The sequence below is a fragment of the Cynocephalus volans genome, chromosome 2 (assembly GCF_027409185.1).
Source record: "Cynocephalus volans isolate mCynVol1 chromosome 2, mCynVol1.pri, whole genome shotgun sequence".
In the NCBI taxonomy this organism is placed as follows: domain Eukaryota; kingdom Metazoa; phylum Chordata; class Mammalia; order Dermoptera; family Cynocephalidae; genus Cynocephalus; species Cynocephalus volans.
Window position 1 is genome coordinate 112531167 of NC_084461.1, and position 17794 is coordinate 112548960.

The 17794-nt window shown below is 41.4% G+C and overlaps 1 protein-coding gene across 1 annotated transcript in view; it reads left to right on the forward strand.

Annotated features, from left to right (window-relative positions):
• Nucleotides 1–16645, forward strand: part of CCDC192 (coiled-coil domain containing 192) — a 174767-nt gene extending 158122 nt beyond the window's left edge. The window contains 1 exon segment of the mRNA XM_063087627.1: nt 16359–16645. Coding sequence (XP_062943697.1) covers nt 16359–16645 — 287 coding nt within the window.
• Nucleotides 16646–17794: the final 1149 nt, after the last annotated feature.

The following is a 17794-nucleotide window of genomic DNA, read 5'->3' on the forward strand; positions in this document are numbered from 1 at the left end:
CACAAACAATATTGATTCTTTGAAGCTAATCCCAAGTAAAAAATCACCTTAATTGATTTTTTAAAGCCAATCTGAGTCCTAAAAAGAAACAGATACTTTCACAATTTTTGGCACACTTCGTCATTTGAAGATTTGATTTAAGTTGTTGGAATAATTGAGGTGACCCATTAATAAATATTGCGGATTAAATTTAAATAGTTTCTTTATCTTAAGCCAAAGACAAAATGGGAAGTTGGTTTGTTGAAAATGAATGTGCCCTAAGCCTTTGTTTATCCAGGTGTTGGAACCAGAAGACACTGGGAGGGTCATCTTGGAAAATCACCAGAACAAATGCCCACAAGTCTTTATGGTAACCCTGCTGCCAATCCCTAAGGTTCTTAGCATTTGCTAGATCAGAAATTAATAATAGTTGGAAACAAAAAAGAATGAGACACCTGGCCTGTTCTATTCTTTTAAAGCCAGGAGTATTCTATAAACAATTGAAAAGTGCTTAGCATATGACCCCCCTGGGTATGCTGTGACCTCAGATCAACATGAGATGCTGATGGGATATGGCCTACATGGACTTCCATGGACACCTGACAGTGGAGGCAGATGGGGTAATGTGGTTTAAAAGGTGCCTGCATATTTCAGACATGCTCCTATACAAAGATTCTGGTGTTATCAGTCACAATAATAGAAACAAGATGTCAATATTTACTCTACTTTGGCACCATCACTGAACAAGCTATTAGGAAAATGACATAGAGTAGGTCCTCTGTAAATGTTTATTTTTTTTCCATACTTCCCCTTTCTCCTTCTCTTTCCTCCTGTCTCACAAGTACAGAGGAGGGGGCTTTAGAAAAAGAAAAAAATGAAATCATAGTTATAAAAGTTCTTTGACATCTCTAAAATTTACATATATATTATTTTTATAGTATTATTTATGTGCAATACATCCCAAATATATACAACACAACTTCCTAATATCAGTACAAAAGCATTTGCTGAGTATTTTATCAGTGCCTTAGACAATTTTTGTACTTCTCTGTAGTGCTTTGGATTTGAGCCCAACCTGAAAATAACTCCTTTACTAGTAGCTTTGATAATGTTCTCAGAAAATGTAATTTACCTGATAAAGTAGTTAACTATGGGAAAAATATCTATGAAAATTCACATTTGTACTGAATATCAGAAGATTTCCTAAAGAAAGAAAAGCTTGCTTGCTTTCTCTCTTGGGGAATTTCTCTATCACTTTCGAATTATCTATTTTAATTTCAAGATGAAATTACATCTTGAAATTGCAAAACAAATAAATAAATAAATAAATAAATCTGATCAGATTGTAATGGCATTCCACAGGGAAGAGGAATTGAAAGAGCCATGGTCCACAGGCTGTGCTTAAGAATTATGCTGCCAATTTAACTTAGCAGAGACATCACAACCCTCACCCCAATCCTGAGTCAGTTTATTACCTTTGTCTTGTTCCTGTGAAATTTAAATTAACAGCAAGTTGCACAAAATAAAAGTGAAAGGAAGAGTTGATAGAAATAAAGTTAGATACAATTGCTTGTATTGGAGGTAAGACTGATAAGCAGTATTTGCTTCTGTTAGCTATACCTCTTAGTGTGCAATGGCCATCCCACTTTGCCGCTTTTTGTTTATTGGTGGCTGGCTGATATGGTGATCTGAACTCTTTTTTTGCGTGGGTTGCTTTCTCTTTTTTTTTTATTAATATTATTATTTTTTTATATTCTATGATATGGTTACAGAGCAGTTGGGAGGGAGGGGGAGAGGGGAAAGGGAAGGTAACAGGATGGAAGAAGGAGGAAGGAGGAGAGGCGGGGTTGAAGACCGTGGCATCCCCCCTCATTCCAAAAGGGGAGACCAGGGGGCTTCCAGTGATGGCTGCATCATTGCCAGGCTGGGTGCAGATGTCAGGGGTGTGTGGCAAAAGCCCTCGCCCCCCACCACTCCAGCTCGGGAACGCAGGACCCTTCTTGCTGTGGCTCAGTGGTCCTTGCTGGGCTGGTGACACATGTCAGGGTGGTGTGGCCAAGGCCCTCAGTCCTCCACCACCCTGGCTCAGGAGAGCCTGGGGCACTTCCTGTGGTGGCTCAGTGGTTGTCACTGGGCTGGTTGTGTGTGTTGGGAGGGCATGGCTGAGGCCCTTGTTCGCCACCCTCGGGATTCGTTGTGGGTCTCAGGGGGCATGGCTGAGGCCCCCAGCCCTCATCCCTTTCTGGTTTGGTAGACCAGGGGACTTCTGGGCCTTCTAGGTGTTATAGGTGTTCTTTGGTGAAATGAGACCTTTACTGGTTAATATCAAACTTTGTCTCTGGTTATGGGTTATGGGTACTTTGTTTTTAATTCTAGTTCTATGTTGGATTATTTGCTGTTGCCAACACTTAAACTCTGTGCTGGAACTAATTTTTTGTCCTTTGCTTACTTCTAAAATGGGGGAACTTCCTGTGGAGACCAGCACTTGAGCTCTGTGGTTGAGCTCAATTGCTGCTTTGCTGCTGATTCCCTAGGGAAGGCTTTTTGTGCAGCTTAGGTTTTAGTGGTCAACTTTATAGGAACTGTTAGGTCTAGTGAGATCTGGTGCACGTGGGTTGTGTAGAAACTCTAGTCTGGGCCTGAGTCTTTTCATCAAACTGAACCCCATGCAATTCTATATTCCTGACCAGTCTCCTCTGAGTGGGCCTGTGCTGATTGGGGGACAGATCATCTGTCCTTGCTGTGCCCCAGTGTTCCCCCGGTGGGCCTGGCTCCCCCACCGCCCTTGCTCCAAACACTTCCCATGGGACAGACCATGCTCCTGTCCATTGCAATAACTCGCTGGCCTCTGAGTGGCTCCTTTTGTTCAGTTGTTGTGGCCCCTTTCTCCTATTTGGGTCCACAGGAACCCTATTAGTAGTCTTGCTGGCCTGAGGGCCAGCAAGTCCCTCTTCTCCCCTGCTGCCTCCAAGCAACTTCATGTGAAGGGCACAGCTGTGGCTTTTGTCAGCTCCTGCTCTGTGTGCTCAGCAGCTCCAGCCTGGAAGCAGCCAGGATTCAAAACAGTTGCACTGGTTCTTTCTTTCTCTCATCATGGCTTCTCCCACCTTCATGCACTCTGTAGGTCTCTACTCCTCTTCCCCTGAGCTCTAGCAGCCCCAGCCTGGGTGTCATTGCTTTTTTATAGTTGTAAATTGGTTGATTTGTGGGAGAGAGTGATGCTGGGGACCATCTATTCCACCGTCTTGACTGGAAGTCTTGGGGATCCAAACTCTTCACCTTGGTGTTATAACACCACTCTCTAACCAACTGAGCTAACCAGCCAGCCCCACATTGACATTTTTGTACCCACTTCAACTCTGCTATTGCTTCTCATGCACTTAAACCACTTTCCTGGCTTTTTCTATAAAGTCTGCTTTTCTGTTGGTCTCTTCTAAATTGAACTCTGTAGATTCCAACGGTGAAAGTCCAACTGCTCAGGTGTGCCATTGCAAAGCTCATTTCTTTCATCTGATAAGTGACCCCCACAAGCTAAAGTGACTAAAACTGAAGAGGAAACATGGAGTTTGGACAAGTCCTTGATAAAGTAGAACCCCATAGAAATTGAAAACATAATTTCTGAATGAAAATTACAGATGATCCTCAACTTATGGTTCTACTTACAGGGGTACTACAAAAAGTTCATGGAAGGATTCTTGTTATCTTTTCATTCTATTTTTCCATAAACTTTTTGAAGTACCCTGGTATCTTCAGGAAGTACCCCATCATAAACTGAGGATCCTGTGTTATACTGTAGAGAAGTAGTTGCTTAGCCCCATGAGCACAGGACTGACTGGCAGCTGCAGCTCACTGCTGCTGTCCAGCATTGTGAGAGAGAATCATACTGCATATCACTAGCTTAGGAAAAAAATCAAAATTCAGAATCTGAAGTATGGTTTCTACTGATCATGGGTCACTTTTACGCCATCATAAGGTCAAAAAATTTGTGACTCAGGGACTGTCTGCATAAGGATGAGGAGATGAAGGAGGCTGCAGGAACACATTGCATGACCTAATGGGGGTGGAGCCAATTAGACGAAGTCAAGAGATACTTCGAAGTTCAAATCAACAGGACTCTGTGATAAGATGGATGGAAGAGTGGGGGGTAAAGGAGAAATCTAAGGTAACTCCCAGTTTTCTGACTTTAGCAGCTATGTGCCTGGTGATGCCATTTGACTCAGCTGGGGAATACTGGTAGATCAGTTTCAGAGGTTAGATAAAAAGTTCAGTTTGTGACACTGTAGTTTGAACTCTGTATTTGAGGTGCTTATGAGATATCTCAACATAGGAGTCCAGGGTCCAGAGCTCAGGTCTGACCTAGAGTTGTAAATTCGGGCATCATTCACACCAAATATTGCAACCAAGACCACAGGAGTGAATGAAATTACCTATAAAGAGAAAGAGAAAAGTTTAAGACCAGGAGTATAAGGATCTCCATGCAGTAATTGCTCTGGAAATTGCTGAGAAAAAGGCCACATAATGAGACCAGAGGAGTACCAGAAAGTTTGGAGGAAAGCAGTGTTGTGTTACAGAAGCCAAGGGAGGAGTGTTCTAAGGGAGACTGCCAATAGGGACAAAAGTTTAGGGGTCATATAAGATGAACTTGAAGCAGGTCCAGGTGACTTAGTGGTATTGTTAGCCTCAGCAAGGCCAAGTTTAGTAAGATAATTGAAAATGAAAGCTAGATTGCAATGGGTTAACGTGAGAAAAGTATGAGGAATGGGAGTCAGAGAGTACAGACAACTCACCGAAGAGATTAGACTGTGAAGGGAAGAAGAGTGACAGAGCAAGAACTGGAGAGGCACAAAGTAGTGGATGGGCTTTGTATCCTTTTAAAGATGGTAGCAATTGAGTATGCTCACCTGCTCATGGCTTAGAGAAAGGTTAATATTTGCAAGGAAGAGAGAATAACAATGGCTTAAGACTCCAGAGGAGGCAGGAGGGTCCAGAATCCAGACCTCTTTGCATGTTTAGAAATTCTCAGTTGCCCTTAGTTGAAATCCAAGTCCATTGGTAACATTTCATCTAAATGAGGTCTCTGGATCTCCTATGGGTAGATCTTTCTCATTACCCAGATGTTAATTAGTTTTCCTTTCTCTATTCATTTTTTATTGCTGTGTGACAAATTATCATAAGTTTAGTCGCTTAAAACAATACAAATTTATTTTCTTATATTTCTGGAGGTCAAATTTTCAAAACTAGTGTCATTGGGTTAAAATCAAGGTGTCAAAAGGGCTGTGTTCCTTCTAGCAGATCTAGGGGAAAATCTGTTTCTCTGTCTTTTCCAGCTTCTTTAGGCCCCTTACATTCCTTGACTTGTGACCTCTTTCTCCACCTTCAAAGCCAGCAGTGTAACATCTTCAGATATTTCTCTCTGACTCTCTCCCTCTACTTTCCTCTTATCACCCTTATGATTACATTGAGTCCACCCAGATAATCCAGGACAATCTTCCCATCTCAAGATTCTTAACTTAATCACATCTGCAAAGTCAGTCTCTTTTGTCATATAAGCTGACATATCCACAGGTTTGGGGGATGTCTTTGGGGGTGGTGGACATCTTTGTGGGGGAGGTCACTATTCTGTTTACCACACCTCTTTATTTCTAAAGTACTCTAACAAGCTTGCTGAGAATTATGGATGGAGCATTAAGAAATTTCTCTGTTTGAGGTTTTACATAAGTAAAAAATTCAGAAACAAATTTCAGCAATGCCATTCTCAAGTGATTGATGTTCACCACTTGGAGAATTTGTTCTGAAAGTTATGTGAAGATCCAACTTAGCTGATTCTAGTAGCAATTGATTTCATTATTTTTAGTCTTTAGGGCAAAATAAACGAACAATCCAAATAAATTCTCTGTGATCCTTGAGCTGCTATACTATTTTCTTGCAGTTTATTATATGTTTTGCACAGATTTCTTAATTCTACCCAAGAGGCATTGACTCCAGACATAGCACTGTATGTACCGAGGAGGCTAGTGAAGTTCAGAGGTGCCATCATTCATCCCAGGGCTGATCAAAAGAAAGAACATGAGGGATGGGGTGAGGTTAAAAGAAGAGAAGGGGCCATGTGTTGCAAGGTATAGCTGCACACGTCCCTCAAAATTTTACACACAAAAATGTCTGCATCCAAGTGTCCTGTCTTCAGGGACATTTAACAGTAGTGTCAGGTCAGTTAAATGAAAATGACTTGCTCCCTCTGTCCACAAAGCCCACTTTCTTGCATAGTTGAAACAAGGAAAATCCTGGTAACAAAATGATGGAGGCTATATCCCATCTTTCTCAGAAACACACACACACTCACACACACACACTAATTTTCTTTGTCATTATCAAAGAATAACCCTGCCAATACTATTACTACACCATCACTTTATTTTGTAATGCCATACAACATCAGAAACTGTGACATCTTTTGAAAATCTATGCAAACAAACTAACTAAATGGGCATTCCTCATTTCATAAGGAAGTAGCTGCATATTCCTTTGTGCACCAGGAAGAAAAATGGAAAAGTCTCACACTTGAAACTCTAATGCAACATGCAGTCAAAAATATGTAAAATTATCTTTATTTTATTCCATCAATTGACTTTGAGTTTATACTGGCTTTTCTTCAGATAAGCATAGAAAGAGTCCTTCATCTATTGCCTGCTCTCTTTTGTACTTTCACACCATCTCCTAGATCCCTCCCTCCCTCCAGTTTCTGGACCCTTTCCCACCAAGGTCCATTTTTACCTTTTGGCTTCTGTCTAGGTTGTCAATCATTGTATTCCATTTATTACTCTCTTCAAAGGAGCCAGAATTAAAGGACGGCACTACGGGTCCTGCTCACTGGAAGAAGTAAGAGAGGTTCCAAAGACCCTTTCTTCTGCTTAGGTTAACTGCCTCTTGGTATAAGTCAGGTACATGGTTATACTGACAGTGTGTGTGTCTTCTTAACCTTGTCAAAGAACCCCTTCTGGAAAATATCCTAATGTTATCCAAGACCCTGAAGTGGGTAAGAGGAACCCTGCCCCAGAAAGAGAGTTATCCTATGTTGTCCCACCCTCACCCTAGTAAAACACTTTGCCCTACTGGTGAGTAGACCAAAGATAGAATACAGCACTGCACTCTGCCCACCAGGTGATGTCTGGCCACTGGGTGTTTCCTCCACCTCCCACCAGGTACCAGAGTATACTAGTTTTGTGGCATCTTCTTTGAGACATCATCACTTAATTTTCCACATAAATAGCTAACACCCCACCCTCTCCCCCTTCCCATGCTAGTGTCCAGGTATTAATGCACCTTTCTGTGATAACGTTTTTATCAGTCTTCTTGGACATATCAGCTGGTTCCAGCAAGCTCCAAGAATAAAGCCCTGGATTCAGATGCTCAGAAGGGAATTTACTTTCCCCCTGAATGGTGGTGATAGTTGTTAAACTTCTATGGAAGCTGTGGAGTCACTATGTTCCCACCCTAATATGTGATCTCTTCCTTCCCCTCCCTCTGCCTAATTCGCTCTTTCCCACCCATTCCTCATGGGTAGGAAAAGAGAGATGCCTCTGCAGACCAGCTTGCAAGGAAATGAATCCATCGATCCACTGAAATAGAAATGGAAACAAACACAAAAACAAACCCCCAAACTCTCATCATTTTCTCTGGATAATTTTTCTTTGCAGATAATTCAGCCTAGTTAGAACTGGCAAGATGTTGCTGGGATGTAAGCTAATTAAAGGGGGGCAGGGGATGGCTGTAAGGACCATGGATGCATTCAGTCAGCTAGTAACATTGACAGGCAGAGCCTTCTTGTCAAGTAGCCAAAGAGAGGCACAAAGAATAGAATAGCTGTGATCTCTCTGCCAGCTGCACGCACTGCAGTCTTGTCAAGAAGAGGCTTGCCTGGGAGTTTTCTGACCTACCTTTTAAGATTTAGCCAAAAGCTTGGCTCACCATCTCTCTCGTAGGTCAGCAGAAATTCAGTTGTTAAAACCTAGCTGATCATCAGAATTACCTGGGGAGCTTTGTAAAGATATAGATTCCTAATCACTCTTCTAGATTCACTCCAGCAGAATTTCAGGGGTGAGGCCCTGGATTCTCCATATGTGACAAAGCTTTCCAGGTGCCAAATTTGGGGAACCATTTTTGTAGCTTATAGAATCTAAATTATAGATCCGGAAGATGTCTGGGGAGTCAACTATTCTAACATTTCCATTTTCTCTCTCTATATATATGTAAAGTAAATTCAGAGATGTTACATGCAGTGCTGTACAATCACAACAGATTACTGTTTTCTGTTTGTTTGCTTTTTAACGTAGTAGTGAAAAGCTCTGTTTGAGGAAAACATATGCCCAGGAAGGAAATCTAGGAACTGTCCTGATGATAAACCAATTGAAACCTTTTGAATGGTCCGTTCTATGGTGATTTTGTATCGTATATGCACTTAACTTTTGTGCATTTATTCACTTGACAAATGAGTACCTACTACATTCCACACACATTTTAGACACAGAGGATATAGTAGCGAACAAAACAATCAAAGAACTCTGTCCTCATGGAGCTTTCATCCTAGAGAGGGAAAGAGAATACAAACAGGATAAAAATAAAATATATAGTAGTCAGATACATTATGTCGGTAAAAACAAAGCAGGGAACAGGGTTTTGAAGTGTTTAGCAATGGGGTCAGGTTGAAATTGTAGGTAGCTTGGCCAGAAAAAGCCTACATTTTGTGAAAGTGGCTTTGGAGAGTGAATAATTGAAGAAATTGAATGAGCTAATTAACCAAGGGTACAATTTTCCAGGGAGAAGAAATAGCAAATGCAAAGGCCCTGTGGCAGGAACATGCCTGGACTGTTGGGAATAACAATGAGGGTAGTGGAAATGTAGCAGAGTAAATGCTACACTTACTCTGGAGAGGAGGAACAGGAGATGTGTCAGTGAGGTAAAGGGAGCCTAGATCATATAGAGCCCTACAGATCAGTACAAGCAATTGGGTTTTTAGTTTGCATGAGAGGAAAAGTCATCAGAGGATTTTAGGCAAGAGCATCAAGACTTAACTCATATTTTAGTGGGACCTCTCTGTGCAGAGTTGCAACCAGACTACAGTAGCAGAAGCAGGGTGACCAGGTAGGAAGCTATTGCAATACTTGCACTCTGTGTGCTGGGCAAGAGAGAATTACATTTAATTAGATGATAAGCATGGGCATCAGAGTAAGTAGATGCTTCAGAGTGAGCATGAGAAGGAAGATAGGAATCTGCAGTGCCCTTGGTGTGCTCAGTTCTCTCAGCTCTCAGACAGCATCTAACTGCCACGAGTGATGCTACCAGTTAGAGATGAGTGCTTTTCATCCTACATGGTCCCAAGACACTGAACAAGTCCATGAAGTGTCCACATCAGCCAGACCCCTCACTCTAGTTCTGGAGACTGTCACGATGCTATGGTCCAAGTGTTTGTGTCCATCCAAAGTTCATGCATTAAAATCTAATCCCCAATGTGTTGCTATTAAGAGGTGGGACATTTGGGAGGTGAGTAGGTCATGAGGGCAGAGCCCCTGAGAATGGGATTAGTGCCCTTATAAAAGAGGCTTACGCAAGCCTGTTGGCCCTTCCACGATGTGAGAATGCAGCTAGAAGACACCATCTTTGAGGAACAGGCCCTCACCAGACACTGAACCGGCTGGTGCCTTGATCTTAGACTTCCTGGCCTCCAGAACTATAAGAAATAAATTTCTGTTGTTTATAAATTACCCAGTCTATACTACTTTGTTGTAGCAGCCTGAGTGGACTAAGACACAAAGGCACCACATCTGCTTGGAGCCCAGAGAAACGCTGAGCAACAACTGCTTCCTGCAGTCTCTCTTGCCCATCATTTTTCCAGTTTTTCTCTTCATTAGGGCTGCTATAGGCTCTTTGATCCACTGCTCTCAGGAACACTTCCCCATGCTATCAGGGCTGCCCCCACCATCATGGTTTCAACTAAGTATTTATTCCCTTCCAAGGCACTTACAAGAACAGACAGTTCTTTTTAAGCTCTTAGGTGTGGGCCTGCTACTCGGTGAAAATATATATTCTCTGCAGTCAGCCATTGCACCTCACGTTTTTCCTCTAAAACATAATCTTATTAAAAGATTGATCATCATTATGGTATGATATCAAAACATCCTAGCAAAGACCACACTATGTTTTAATGTTTTTAAGTGACCAAACTCATTTGCTAATGAAATCACTATTCTTATAACACTGCTTGTTTTTTCTGAGTCAATTAATACATGCCAACTTCAGATGCATTCTAAGTATTCACAGCATTAGTGGAAGAAAATTGGAACACCTCTGAAGTTAGTCATTTGGCACTTTGTACAAATAAAAACACTGAAGAGGTAGGATAGAGAATACTTCAAGATATAAGACTAATCTGATTTTTAGCAGGTACTACAAGAATACAAAAAAATAAGTGAATCATTTATTTCAGAGAACTGCTGTTCTCAAATATTTATTCTAAAAATCTAGGAAAGTACTACCATATGAGTCAGCAATCTCACTACTGGGTATATACCCAAAGGAATGCAAATCAACGTCAAAGGGATACCTGCACTCTCATATTTATTGCAGCTCTATTTACAACAGCCAAGATAAGGAACCAACCTAAATGTCTTTCAACAGATGAATGGATAAGGAAAATGTGGTATATATACACAATGGAATACTACTCAGCCATAAAAAAGAATATAATTCTGCCATTCATAGCAGCATGAATGAGCTTTGAGAGAATCATATTAAGTGAAAAAAGCCAGGAACAGAAATAGAAATACTGCATTTCCTCACTCAGTAGTGGGAGAAAGAAGGAAGGAAGGAATGAAGGAAGGATGGATAAAAAGAAAGGAAGAAAAAAAGAATCACAATAATATGTTGAACTTTCAGGAGAGAACAGAACTGTGATTACTAGAGGTGGGAAAGGGGGGGAGAGAGTTAGGGAGAAATTGGTTAATAGACACAGAGAACTAGTACATCTTATAATGAATATTCCAACTATCCTGATTTGATCATCACATATTGTACACAAGTATTGATAGTCAACTCTGTACCTCACAAATATGTATAATCAATTATGTTCCAATAAAAATAAATAAATAAAAATAAATCTAGAGAAGGATAGAAAACTAGGAAGGTTTTTGTTTTTGTTTTTTATTCAAATGGGAGATATGTATATATATGTGTAAGTCAAAGTATAGCAGGAGATGAAACTGGACTCCCTGGTGGTTGGTGACAAATTGTACACGGCTTTCAAAACCAGCATGAAGTGAGTCAGAGAGACGGGCATTTGTACTGAGCAGGAAGCTGACATAGTCTTGCGGGCCAAACAGTAATCCTGGGTGGCTCTGGTGGAATGAGGTATTTAATCACCTCACCAGTGAGAGTCTTGTTAAGTAAATACCTGGCAGCCTTGGTCACGAGCTTGAAAGGCAGAGAGAAAAGTAAACTTTCATGAGTGAGCTTCCAGGAGTGGTGTTTGTTTGGGCTAATCCTAAATGTCCTTTAAGGCCCAGCTTAGTGCTGCCTCTTCCCTTCCCCACCGCAGAGCTGCAGCTGCAGGAGCTAACATCCCATTTTTTTCATTCTCTGAGTGCAGGGCCCCAGTCATTCATAATTGGACAAATGAATGCACAAAAAGGTGACTACGGAGGATATTTGCCATCCAACTGGGAATAAGTGTGCTTCCCATTAGAATCAGAAACTAGATCAGCAGTTCTCAGCATTTCTCTGTTCAATGCACACTTTTGGGGGGTGGCACCAGTCAAGGGATCTAATGAGGAACACCCTTCTTCAGAAAGAAGTGCGAGGCTTCTTCAAAAAGTTCATGGAAAGATTCATATTATCTTTTATTTGAAGGACCACTGTTTTTAGAAAATCTAAAAATTCCTTCCTGCCACTTACTGTGTCACTGTTCAGCACTGTATCACTGTTTACAGAAAACTATTAACTTCCTGGACTCATAAAGCAATGTCTTCACGTGTTCTAGGTCTTTTGAGCTAAAATGACAGTACACCTTCTTTCTCTGATTAGCAACAAGTTGTACCCCATTTCCTCCCAGTCTGTGCTGCACAGCTTTCCACCTGTCAGTTCTCTCTATAAAAACGTGTAGCTGCAGTGATCACAAAATGAACATTTTACTCATTCATTGCAATTGGCAGCCAACCTATGGAAGATCTTGAGGACACCAGAGCCATTCACTTAGAAAATCATCATAGAAATGCTGCCAAAATAATTCCTGTACTGGGCGGCAGGTGAGACCAGATTGCCCCCAAAATGCATTCCAACTCTCGGTCTCTAAGCTACTTCTTAAAATACAATTACCTTTGCTGTCATCTATTTACTTATTAATAGCCATTTTTGACATAACTCTCGTGTGGCACTTTGCTAAGAGCATGAAGGTTTTGAGGGTATGAAGAATGAAGCTGGAAAGGGCCAAAGGCAAATGTCACAATTTCTTCTGGGTCTTTGATCTTTCAAGGCTGACATAGAAAAGTGAGCACAGCCTGGCCCAGCTGCAGGCGGGATTGCTTCTGTCATCTCTCCTCTTTCTACGTCTTTCTAAACCTGCCCAACTCCCACTGCCCCTCTCCTGCATCCTCTTTGCTCTGACCTTAAACCTTCCTTCTCATTCCTGCTTCATGTCTATTTTAAGTCATGGCAGAAAGAGGGGAAAGGATGAAAAATAGCATGTGCCTTTAAAAACCTCCGCAGCAGTAACAAGTGTGCTGAGTTCATACCCCAACTGTGGCTAAGCAAGTTTGCCCTCTCTCACGGATAGGAGAGCCTTTCTTGTTGCTGTCTCTGGGTCTCCTGGAGTCTAGGAAAGACCACGGGTTTTAGAGATTTGGCACATGTAGAACTGTCAGGACCTTGGGGACACCCACCACTCCCTGCTACAGATGAGGGAGGCTGGAGCCTGGATGAGGAAAGGGCAACGCAATGGTTAGTGGTAGAAGCCAGAAAACTCACTGGGGTGGCCGTGGCAATTTTCAATACAAATAGAACGTGAGACTCTTAGAGTCCCCCACTTTGTAGAAGAATTTTAAACACTTTTGTTATTTGTAATGTGTTTAGAAACATAGCAAAAATATTTGTATTATATGTATAAAGAGATCATTTAGTAATAAATATACCTGTATAAGAAATTTTCTTTTTGGTGTAAATACTCTTTAGCTTGTCTTCTTATCAACATGTTCATTTAATACATGAAGACAATAGAGCAGAAGTCAAAGGCCTCAGGCCATTTCTCCTTTTCTCAGCTTCATGTTCCTTCTCTACTCCTTGTCCAGTTGTCTTCTCCCTGTGCTATGGACTGAATTATGTCCCCCTAGAATTCAATTGCTGAAGCCCTAACTGCCAACATGATGGTATATGAAGATGGGGCCTGTGAAAATTAATAAGACTTGGATGAGGTCATAAGGGTGGGGCCCTCATGATGGAATTAGTGCCTTATAAGAAGAGACACTAGAGAGCTTTCCATTTCTCTCTCTGCCACGTGAGGACACAGCAAGAAGGGGGCTGCTGTTTACGAGCCAGGAAGAGAGTCCTCACCAGAACTTGACGATCCTGACAACCTGATCTGGGACTTAAAGCCTCCATAACTGTGAGAAATAAATGTCTGTTGTTTAAGCCACTCAGTCTGTGATATTTTGTCATAGCAGCCCAAGCTGACTAACACACCCTGCCTCTTTTTCTCTCATTGTCTTTCTACCTTCTCCCTCTTCTCTCTCCCAGTAGAGGATGTAAATTAGTGACTAGAATTGCCTATGTAATGCCACCCTGCTGCATTTTTGCCCATTTTTATTAGAAATAGTTGAACAAAGTGTGTTACCTATATTGCACCATCTAAAAAAACAAGCAAAAAAGAAAATTTTACCAGTTTGAAAGGAGAGGAAAAACTGAGGAGAGAAAAGGCTGAAGGAACAGTCAAAGAAAAGGGAGATGGTGGCAGGCAGACACACACAAAGAGAGAGGCTCCTAGGCACCCTGTCACCCCTAAGCCTCACTGAGGCCTGGCCATCCCCACTCTGCCCCACTGTTCTCTCAGCAGCTTCCCACTCTTACCTTGCTGCCACTTCTCATCTTTTCTTTCTGCTCCTGTTGAAACTCACTTCAACTCATACGAGCCCATTCTCCTAAGTGTAGATTCCATGCCTCTACCCTCGGGGGGGTAACAGAATAATGACATATGTGCTAATGATTGAGGACCAATTGGTCTTCCTTCCCAAATAACATCTGTGCAGGTTAACTAGGGCCATCTACAAATAACACATCCACCTGGGTTTCAGAGAATGTTCATCTGAAAGGAAATGCTAGCCCAGCATTATCCAATAGAAATATGACTCACAAATGCAAGCCACATATTTTAAATTTTCTAGTAGCCACATTTTTAAAAAGTAAAAATAAATGAGCAAAATTAATTTCAAAAATATGTATTTTATTTTATACAATATATCCAAAATATTATTTTAATACATAATAAATATACAAAATTTAATGAGATCTTTTACATTTTTTTCAAACTAAATCTTCCAAATCAAATATGCATTTTACCCTTAATGGCACATCTCATTTCCAACTAGCTACATTCAATTGCTTAATGGTCACATGTGGCTAGTGGATACTGCACGGGACAGCACAGCTCTGGCCAGTGTAAGGAAAGGTGAGTCCCTGGCATATCGGCAGATGAGGAAGGAGGGTCCACCAGGTGGACTCCTTCTCCTGGGCTGGAAAGCATGTGCCTGTTGCAGAGGCAATGAACTAAATGCTCCTTTGAAATTTGAAATCTTTTCCCATTGCCCTTTAACTTAAGAAAGGTACTCAAACCACCATCTCCTTAAATATTAGAATTCCAGATATTCAGAACAAAAATTTTCCCATGCAATCTTAAAATTTAGTAAATTGCTAAAAATCATTTCTAAAAGCAGAAAATAGCCTGATCTCTCCTCTTAGCACTTTTGTGAAAACAAAAGCATCCTGCCCACTGTGCACTGTGGTGCTCAAGTTTTTACCCCATCATCCCTTGGGAAAGTGATGACTGCCAGTTAGTTCTGTTTGCTGAGAAATGGGTGATTCCTTGCCTGCCTGCACTACCACAGCAAAGCTGCCCATCTTTAGCAGGTGTGTAGGTACACAATCGTAGCCGGCTTTTGCATCCAGCACTGCCAATAACATTTCAGGTGCAGCTGTGCGGTTTATTTTCACTGGGAATTGAGTAGATGCTGGACCTTCAATTATAGCCATCAACTGTTGAGACCATGTGTCAGGTTCACCTATATGCTCTTGGCTCCATTATCCATAAAATGATACCCAAGCCCTTGACTTCCCTTACTACTTATACAAGGGTACTTCAAAAAGTTCATGGAAAGATTTGTATTATCCTTCAATTCTATTTTTCCATGAATTTTTTGAAGTACGCTTATACCCGAGTCTGCTTTTTATATATAGCTCAGAGAAACTTAATGGTGGAAATTTCAAGATTAGGGTGGTTAGGAGGGCAATACTGTACTTCTAAAGTCTAGTAAGAGAGGGTCTGCTTTAAGGAGCTACATCTTTTGATGGGCTAGTGAGATTTGTTTTCAAGGACTCCCTGCTGCCCGTCACAAACCGCTGATCTCCGTGGGAGCGTCTCTGTCCCTCCTTAGTCAGGACTTTATCCTTATCTGAGGGGTTAGCCTATAGACACTGATAAAGGATAAGCTTTTCTGTCCAGGAGGTATTTGTGATTTTATTAAGAAATGCTGAAAAGCCTTCACACAGAAAAGAATCTCTAAGGGACATACCATGCTAATAGCGATTTCCTGGATCACCTCAAATTACACCCCTGCCAACCCTACAACCGACTTGGGTTAAGAAATGAGTCTTTTCTCATGATTGCTTTCCCCAGAATGGGCAATGGCAACCTTTTTTCTTTTTTTCTTTTTCCAGTCAAATTAAAATTAGAATTGAAGCATATTTCTACTTAGTTGCAGCTCTTGTGAAAGATTCTTAGGGCAAAGAGAAAGGATAACATGAAACTTGGGATGGATGTTTGTAGATTGTATTTTCAAGGATGGCTCATTCCCATGGTTAATTGGAAGTTAAAAGTGGATAAAAAAGAGTTGGCAAGGGCTGATACTCTTCGCTCTCAAGAGGCCTCCAAGTTCTCTTCTTATAAGCACCCAGTGTCCTTCCCCTCACTGGGCCCAGATTCCATTCTCAGTGCATCTAACCGGATGATGCAACATCTGTGCTCTCTTTTAAGGATGTGAGAAATGAAGATTTTTCATCTTTCCTCTCTTTGAGTTCTGGAAATCTAATTAAAACCGCTAAGACTTACCTTTTCTTGTTTGCTTTAGAAGACAACTCACTGGAAGAGTTCTGTGGTGGTCTCCCACCTGTGGAAGAAGGTGATAGAAAAATCAGCCTGATTATGAAGCTGTCGACCCAGCTTTCCCTTCAGACTGAGAAGATCACTCAGCTGGAAAAAGTTTTAGAGGAAAAGGAAAGGAAGATTCAGCAACTGGAAGCTGAGCAGGAGCTCCATCCTTCACAAGAGCTTGAGGAGCCTCCAGAATGTTTACAAGAAGTCCCAATGTTTCTTAATAATAGTGTCACTTCTGTGGTCTCTGACGAAGATTTATAAAGAGTCTCAATAAGAAAACAACAAAAGTTTATGAAGTATCACCAATGTAAAGAACCTAAATAATTTCATTATTGGCAAACTGAAGTTCAAGTTCATAGGTTTGAGTGTATCCTATAATGTTTATATTGTAAGAAAACAAAACAAAGAGAAGGGTTCAGAAGCAAACATTGAATTTCTCCCCTTCAGACAGCAGCAGTCACGTAACCACACAGCTGTAGGATACTATGTTTTTAGACAGTGGGGGAGGGAGGAACACAAAACTAGACAGATGGTAAAAGAACTTAGCATCATCCGCTTACCAGAGGTTTGTCACACTGCAGGGGAGGGTGGCATCGATCCTATTTTAGAATGCAGCAGCTCTACTGTGAACAGAAAGCTGTCATGGAGGAAAGACTTAAACTGGGGAATCTTAGAAAACCAAAGAGAAGAATCTTTGCCAGCAGAGTAAATATACCTGAGGTCTGTCCTTTCGTGTCCTCTGGAGTTTATTTCTTTATGGCATGCATTTTATTCACATTAGCAAGGGTAGAAATGAAATAAAACAAAGTGATAAAAAAATAAAGATTGGATGAATCAGAGCTGAGGTCCTTTGGGAAAAGTATCCTGAGACAGCATCTCCCTGGGAAAACACGCAACACTGATTTTTCCCTTAGGAGCAAGACTAAGACCAAAGCAAAATATGCACTTCTGTCATGATTGCACCAAGGAGCTGTAAACAGCACAAAATAATGGGAGGAAAAATGGAGAATGGGTGAAGACAAGCTACCATGTAATTAATGGAGTAGAAGAAATCATATCATGTTCCTCTCCCACACATTCCCCTTAAATGAACTATTACCCACCCAAACGGAACAGCTAGGCACTAACTGTGAGGAAGATTTCGGTGCTTGATTCTTACTTGCTCTGGTACAGCATGACTTAGGCAAACAGCTCTAGCTCTCTCATGAATATTACTATATTGCTATTTCTCAACTTAATTCAACCAGTTTAACAAATAACTCATCAAAACTCTTCTATCTTCCAGGCGCAATAATAGAGGTTAGAAATATCATAGCAGGGCCGACCCCGTGGCTCACTCGGGAGAGTGCGGCGCTGGGAGTGCAGCAGCGCTCCCGCCGCAGGTTCGGATCCTATATAGGGATGGCCGGT